Below are 8506 nucleotides of genomic sequence, written 5' to 3' on the forward strand. Positions count from 1 at the left end.
ATTCATCAAAACAATCCAAGCTAGAAATAAATTCTACTAAGAACATGCACCACCTTTTTTCTAAGATTCGCCTTTTCATCGTTTATGTTGGCGGCCTCAAAGACTGCGTATGCAACTATTATGAATTTAACGCTTAAGTAAGCGCCATCGATATATTGCATAACTAATGTAGATTAAAACCGCGTTTAAACACTCATTCCTCAAAAAAACTATTTAAAAAAACGCAAAAACAAGTTTAGACTGGCATATGTTTGTTTTTAATTGAATGCATACAGCAGAAACAGAAATATGATATACATTTTTCAAATGGACTATATACAATTATTCCAATTACTCAAAGCTCATCATGGTACACATACTTCAAGAGTTTATTGTAAATCGTAAATCTTTAGCAGATATAAATGATGTTGAATTGTTGAACGCAAACGTTTGCCTGAAGATTCTTTATTATGCTTAAATGTAATGAGTGTAGGTCAGTCAATTGAAATAATCAATCTACTTGCGTTATTAATTTCCTTCCTTAAGTTTTGATCGTTGATAAATTATATATATAGTAATAAATACAATAAATGACAATTCCAATGATAGTCAAATTTTATTTGGCCTTGTGACACAGCGAAAGTAATTCAAATAATATCATAATTGAATTACCAAATCGAACAAGAAGTAATGTAAATTAAATAGATATTGATCATACATACAATTTCATTTAAGGCAATTATAATTCACGTGTAATAATTCATAGAATATTCATGCAAACGCCAACAAAATGCCAAACACACAAAAACAAACAATACAAGAAAAACAACACAATTAAGTAATAGCGACATATACTGAAATAAGCAAAAGCATGCTAATTAAAGCAACAATAACAAACAATATAAAGACATGATCATAAATAATCAAACAATGAAAACATGCAGTTTCTTACCTACTTCCTTTATATCACTGCACAATGAATCAGTCCATTCTAATTTATGTGATAAACAATACAATTATTTACATATATACACTATCAACAAGTTGTTATATATGTTCCGATATGAAATGAGCAATGTCCACTTTGTCTTTAAAAGACATATGCAAATATTTCTTATAAGCGTCTGAAGACCAGTCACCTAAAAGTTGAATTTTATCAGCTGATACATTTAATCTGAATGCAAAGGAAGCAAAGCCCCTTTTTAAAGAGTGAGTAGAATAAGAATTTGGATCTACATCACATTTTGATAGAATTTCACGCAACTTTTTTAAGTACATGTTATATGTGACTGGTTTTCCTGACTTCAATACAAATAGAGGAGATCCAGGTCCAGCAGGAATTTTACTTATCATATCCTTAAAGGATGCCATCGGACATAATGGTGAACTTTTAACTCTTACTAATGGACTGCTTAGTACACGTAGTCCAAATTGTATAGTTTTAGTCCCTTTCATTTAAACCAGTAGCTTATGCTGTTCAATCAAAACATCGCCCCTCAATAGGAACTTAGGATCTTTTAGATCTTGTAACGTTGTTGGAACTAAATTAGATTTTCTAGCTAATAGAAAAAAAGCAAAAACAAATAAACACCAGAAAACTGATGAATTTATGTCAGAATTATCTAGTACCGCGTACATTTTTAGCAAAAGTTCTGGAGATATTTGTAAAGCTTGTTTGACTTGATGACATAGATTTCTAGAAACTCCTTTAAAAGTTAAATTCAATATAAATTGATTTACTTTATCTAAAGAAAACCCAAGGATTTGATGCATGGTACGAACTCCACTTACATAATTACGAATAGAATCAACTGATTTAAAGGATCTACTTAGAAACTGTACATATAATTGTAAAGTTAGAGTTGATGCAGGAAGAAAAACTAACCCAAAATGACAGCAAAACAAAAGAAATGATTCCCACTGGATCCTCAAATTTTTCCTGTATCCCTCAGCATAGGCTCGTCTATTCGATGCTCTCAAGTCCTCACCAAGTTGAGACATCTGTCTGTCTGAAACAACATGATATACTACCAAGGATTAATACATGTAAAATCCTTTCTTGTACTAAACTATTATACAAAGTCACTTCTTCTGTAATGTCTACGAATGTCTTTATATGACTTTCATTTAAATGCCACCTATACAAATGATCCGCTATCCTGTTATCAACACCAGGTATGTGTTACGCCTTAATTTCAAATTCATTTAAAGCTGCGAAAAATATAATTTCTCTCAAACATTTTTGCATAAATGTACACTTTGCTTTTCCTGAATTTAAAGCAATACACACAGCCATGTTATCACATTGTACTACAATCTTTTTACTTTTAAATGTCATATGCCATAGATGAACACACACTACAATGGTCAACATCTCTAATGCACTTATGTGTAATTATAATTATTGTATGAATGTGGGGAAAGTTGCATTAAAATAATGTCCTTGTAAAAACCCACAGCAACCACTTAAACAAGAATCACATGAGAAGGTTTCATCTGGAGAAGACCATTCTTCAACGGAAATTACTGAAATACCATTGTACATTGGCAAAAAAGTTTTCTACCAATATAAATCCAACTTCACTTCATCTGGTATTGCATGACAATCATGTTCACAGTTCAATGCATATAGCTCCCTAAGCCAGTTCAAAAGTATGTTGATAAATATACGGCTAGCTTTAACACAAGCTCCAACAAAGTTCAGCTGCCTAGTAATTGTTGAATCTCCTTCAAAGAAGCAATTTCCTGTCCTAGCCAATTTTCCACTAATAGCATTATTTCAATCAATCTATCAGTTGATATTTCCATAGTCATTTTAATAGCATCGAACATAACACTTAAGAAAATCATTCTTGCAGTTGGTTTTACAGATTTATCTGTAGATTCTTCCAAACCGAATTTCTGTAAAATAATTTCTAAACATAAATAAGCAAACTCAGCATATTGTACTTGTTCAGCCCCAGCAATATCATCTAAATAATTTAGAACAATTACAATTACACAAAGTTTAAGTAATATATATGCTATAGCATTTGTTACCCTTTGTAAGCTGCTGACCTTAGTTCCATGGATAAAACAGTATCACAAAATATGTGCTTTTTGTATATGAATTACACTAAATTATAATCTCCAGGACAAATGCGTATCTGTCTATAAGCCCTTTTAAGGTCCTTTTTAAACAGCAAACAACCATTCCCTTTTGCTTTTATCAAAGCTATCATCTATTTTAGGAACACTAAATTAATAGATCCCCCTAGATATTCTGACTTGTTAAAAAAAGTCATTTAAGGCAGAACCCTTTGGATAACTCAAGTCCAAAATAATTCTCCTATCTGTGACATCCTTTTATGGCACAGAGTTTAAGGGGGAGATTTTTAACTTACTAGTAAAACGATTAGATTTAAAAGGACCTAACACTGCATTGTAACTCTTTTTTTTTCAACACATAATGCAACATTGCTTCTGGATATTCATTAGCTCCTCTATGATTATAATATTTCCACACTGGAAGCATGGTTTCTAATCTATCCTTATATTCTACTACTCCATCAGGAAATCCATACTTTAACAACTCACAGACTGCATTATCATTATAATCATAAAGCATTGTCTGCATAAATTCTGTATTGATTCTATTATTTACTGGGATTTTACAACCAACACACCTATGTTGTGCCGAAGCTTTAACTTGTTCATGAATTCTTAACATATCCTGTATATCATTATGTGAATTATTTGTACCTGAACAAAGTTTACATGATTTTGAATGTGAACACATATTTTTACTTAAATTAGAGTTTAAATGATCTGAGTCTGATTTAAAACATTATACAGGAAGAAATTTGTCTATAAGCACATCTTCTTTTTCAAATTTGATTGAAATGCTGTTCAGTCACATCTGTCGACTAGGACATTCTTGTGAACACTCTGGATGTTGAAGTTTCTTGTCATCTTTTTGCCAACATGTGGCACAAATGTGTAGGGCGTTCCGCATCTTTCCTTTAACCACTGTTGTATGATCATTCTTGTGTTGACATTTGTTTCTCTGGTAAAGTGAACAAAACCAAACATCGCAGTTAGAGAATCAGATTTCTTGCTTTTGAATGTTTGTGAAATTGATGCTTTGATATTGTCTGACTGTTTGATTTGGAATTTGTTAAAAATGGCAATTTCTAAATATTGAAATTCATCATTCCATGTTTTCTTCCCAAGTTTAATCTCTCTTAGTACTGCATTTCAGCCCTTCAAACTGTCATATGTCATACTTAGGTACATTATGCGTTTGAGCAATTCCAATCTACCGTTTCGTTCTGTTGATTTGGTACTAGAGTCAGATATAATTTGTAATTCTCCTGCTATAAGAAAATTACAATCTAAACTTTCAAATGTCATGTTTTTACTCACAAATTCATATCTTAGATATGTGTGTGGGTATCTTTGAGAATGTTTAACTTTATCGTTAGATGTAATTGCAATGCCTGACTTTTTACTTTTAACTTTCTTGACTGACCGTTTTGACATAATATGAGATAAGTCTGAATTAGAGCTAGAATCTTCATCAGAATACACACTCTTGTTCTGAATAGTTATTAATAGATTCCTCCATGTCACCATCTGATTCAGATTCATCTATTAAACCCATCTTTGAAATTTGCTTTTTAACTTTATTTCTAAGCAGTTTATCTTGTCTCAAGTCATCAAGTATAATTGTTTTTCCATGATCACTCTTTTTACTACTTTTAGTTTAAATGTTAGTTTAATCGTTAGAAAGTACTTCTACTTTACCCTTTAGGGATTCGATTTTCGCCTTCTGTTTATCCAATTGCTTTTTGGTTTCGTGGAAATCCTGTTGTTTGCGTAGTTTTTCTTCTTGTTTCTTGAGGTTTTCAATTTCTTCCTTCATGGAATAAAGCTCATCTTCATCTATGTCATCGTCCTCTAGCAACTGGAGGACGCCATGTTTGTTTACTTCTGCTGCTGTAGCCTCTAATTGGGTTACTTCGGTCGACTTTTCTATTTTTAATCTTTGTTCGCCCGTGTCCGCAATCCCAGAAGTGTAAAATTTCTTATAGTCGATCGTTTGTGTGTCCCTCTTTGAACGATTACTAATCTTTAATCCCAATACGAGCTTTTTAACGTCTTTGGTCTCGGGTTTATTTTCCCATCAGACCACAAAGTAGTTTAACCGGACGTCGTATCCGCTACATGCAATGTTCGAGTTCGATGTCTATTCGCATCGTATACATTTCTCAATTGTTCATTATTTAAAAACACACACATTTATAAAACATAATCGATTATTTACACAATGAATAACGTCAGAGTGCGTTCTTCACGATCTATTTGATAGTTACATGATTTTAACGATTTTAAAGTCCATTTTATACTGTACAATTAGGTAAATGAGGATGTCAGCAATCTCTACTTGACAAAGGATTCCTGTCTCGAAATGTTCCTCCAATTTAACACAACTTCCGATCGTCAATAATTTCGGAAAATTCAAATTTTGTAACACTGTGTGTTCAACGCTTACATAAAACAATTATAAAACAATCTTAAAAATCCCGTGCGCTCCAGTTTACAAATCAACTAATCATAAAAAAAAGGTTAACTTCGCTCAGAAATCTATTTTTAGAAAAGTCATGTAACAACTATAAAACAGAGTAAACTTGCGTCATACATTAAACATTTTAATTCGAGATTAAAATTAGCCTATAGTTGAATTGTAGTTACCTGGGGCGGTATTCTGAAACTTTCTTAGACAAAATTTTTACTAAGAATTCACGTTTTTTCTAAGTTTTTTGCTATAACTGTAATATTTTCTTAGTTTTTGTCTAAGAAACGTTCTAATATCTTAGAATTTTCTAAGAGTTGCCGAATTTTACTCAGAAAGTTAGAAACCTCTACACCTGTCTAAAACTTATAGAATTTTCTTAGAGAAATTTTTTATCGGCCATTTTATGTTGATTTATTAAATCAAAGCTCAAATTTTACGTCAAACCATCACAGGTAAGTTAAATTTAACATCGTTAAACAATTTTTACATTGTAAATGACGTTAAAGCAACTAATATGTAAATATATAACGTAACATGAATATCCATCTCTCGCTTACAAGTGTACACACGCATTTAAAATGTGTGAACAAATTCACCACAATATATGTTTACCGTTATTATCATCCTACAATTTATTGCTTTGTCGAAACCTTCACTTTCCTATTACGAAACTGTATAGTGACGAAACCTCCTTAGAGACATTTCCGTCACAACAAATATGGCGGACTTGTCCGTTTGTTTACATCTTGGAAAATTTTAAATGAACGTTTCCAATGTAAATAGAAACATAACGATTCAAAAGCACATCATGTCTTGTGCTTTCAAGTTAAATGCTCATAATTTTATCAAACTGTATGGATTTATAAATTGGTAACAATTCTTAAATTGGATAAAGTGTAAGTTTTCACATGTCAATTTACTACCATTTTCACTTTTAAAGTTTTAAACTGAATTTCTTAAAAAATGTGATGTTATTGTTGTGGTTTCCATTTTTAGTTATTGTCATCCTAGCGTTGTTTATATTGTTTGTTGAACTGTTCATATTAAATTTGTAGTTGGATGGCTATGCCAATATACTCATTACCTATGAAATTAACATGTGTTTAAGATGTGAACATCAAATAGACCTATAAGCACTCTTACCTGACCCGACAAATGAAAACCCACCTAATGAGGAAATTAGCAACCGTTGCATCCCACTATCATGTTTTTATGATTATTTTTCCCCACATGTAAACGCTGATGTAAAATAAAATTTATTATTACTCTATTGTGTCACGTTGTGAGAAAACTGATATAATGCATGTGCCTAAAGAGTCGTCCCAGATTAGCCTGTGCAGTTCGCACAGGCTAATCCGGGACGACACTTTCCGCCTAAACTGGATGTTCGCTAAGAAGAGACAACATTTAATGAAAAATTCCATAAAGCGGAATTTGTCGTCCCTGATAAGCCTGTGAGGACTGAACAGGCTTATCTGGGATGACAATTTACTCACAAGCATTATGCCCAGTTTTCTCAGAACACTACACAATATTTCAAATATTATTAATTGTGTATTTGTTTTACAAGTAAGATGATATGGATATAAACCTTTTTTATTTATTGACTTGAAGATATGAATGAATGGCTCGATACGTATGAAAACCTCACAAACATGGAGGTTGTTCAACGATATCGTCTAGATAAGAATGGGATTGATCGGCTGAACGAGGAATACGTTGATCGCCTATCGCCAAGAACACTTGGCCAAAGAAATGTCTCTGCTTTAGAGAAAATACTTGTCACCCTACGCTATTTTGCGTCAGGTGACTTTCAAATTAATGACGGAGACATTCATAAATTGTCACAGCCATCCGTGTCAAGAGCTGTGTCACAATTCACAGAGATTCTGGCTAATAGGGAAACAATGACAAGACACATTTCATTCCCAATCAACATGCATGATGTAACGAGGGTGAAGGCGGACTTCCAAGGCATGGCCAACTTTCCCAATGTTGTTGCCGTGGTTGATGGCACGCAAGTCCAAATTCAAGCTCCGAATGTCAATGAGGAAGCTTATGTAAATAGAATGGGATATCATTCCATCAATACCCAGGTAAAAAATAGCAATTCATGAATTGTATACATTTATTTTTACATATAGAAGTCTAACTGCCTACATTCATACATAGTTCTCCAATTTTCAATATGCGCTCATGTGTCTGTATACAGGATTTAATTGAATATCTATGAATCCAGTGTTTAACTTATTTAATAAAATGATGCATTTGACAGTGACATAATCAAACATTTATTATGTTATATAGTCTTTAACTGTACTGTGCTATATGTGAATTACTCTCAAAACTCTAAGATTGTACAAAGCTGTTTTATTGTTAACTGTTTTCCAGACTTTAGTGGAGACTACATAACTTTATGGTATTTGGACGAGATGTAACTCTGTAGTTCATGTTACAGTCTCTGTAATTTGAACTCAGGGGTTACCTCCCTTTCATTTCACTCTAAGTGTATGATGATTGTTTGTTATATAATTTTCTAGTTTCTTATAACTGGATAATTCCAATTGGCAGCATTTTATTATTATGATTATGTTTTAATTGTATGTTGTGATTGTATATATGCTGATGAGACTGTAAGAAACTAATAATAATAATACATAGAATCACTGGCAAAAAATGGATGTTCAAGACACACAAACTACCACAACTGTTTAATTTTAGGTGATATTCAATGGTCAAGACAGACTAATTGACTTAGTTGCGAGGTGGCCAGGGTCAACGCATGACAGCCGGATTTTGAGGGAGAGTGGGGTTTTTCAATTGTTTGAGCGTGGGCATGTGGCTGGTGAGAACAAGAACCTGCTTGGGGACAGTGGCTATCCCTGCAAGCAGTGGTTGCTCACTCCCTATTTAAATCCAGCCAATGCCCAACAGGTGAAATACAACAGGTACATAACAAGGTGTTTTTAA

The 8506-nt window shown here is 32.7% G+C and overlaps 1 protein-coding gene and 1 long non-coding RNA gene across 2 annotated transcripts; one reads left to right on the top strand and one right to left on the bottom strand.

The window, feature by feature from the left end:
* Positions 1-1917: 1917 nt before the first annotated feature.
* Positions 1918-5002, bottom strand: LOC127841196 (uncharacterized). The gene is made up of 2 exons (XR_008030752.1): positions 4765-5002; positions 1918-1988 (listed from the first exon to the last, which is right to left on the bottom strand). It is a non-coding gene; the product is annotated as an uncharacterized LOC127841196 (long non-coding RNA).
* A 2150-nt stretch (positions 5003-7152) lies between these two features.
* LOC127840479 (putative nuclease HARBI1) lies at positions 7153-8506 on the top strand. Its single transcript, XM_052368898.1, has 2 exons — positions 7153-7632; positions 8258-8506. The coding sequence occupies exons 1-2, from the start codon at positions 7153-7155 to the stop codon at positions 8504-8506; spliced, it is 729 nt and encodes a 242-aa protein (XP_052224858.1).

This window comes from Dreissena polymorpha, chromosome 8, assembly GCF_020536995.1.
Source record: "Dreissena polymorpha isolate Duluth1 chromosome 8, UMN_Dpol_1.0, whole genome shotgun sequence".
Taxonomy (NCBI): Eukaryota; Metazoa; Mollusca; class Bivalvia; order Myida; family Dreissenidae; genus Dreissena; species Dreissena polymorpha.

Excerpts from the sequence above, each read along its gene's own strand:
- LOC127840479 (XM_052368898.1), top strand. The coding sequence starts at position 7,153 with ATGAATGAATGGCTCGATACGTATGAAAACCTCACAAACATGGAGGTT. Across the intron at positions 7,633-8,257 it reads ATCATTCCATCAATACCCAG|GTGATATTCAATGGTCAAGA; the intron begins GTAAAAAATAGC and ends GTTTAATTTTAG.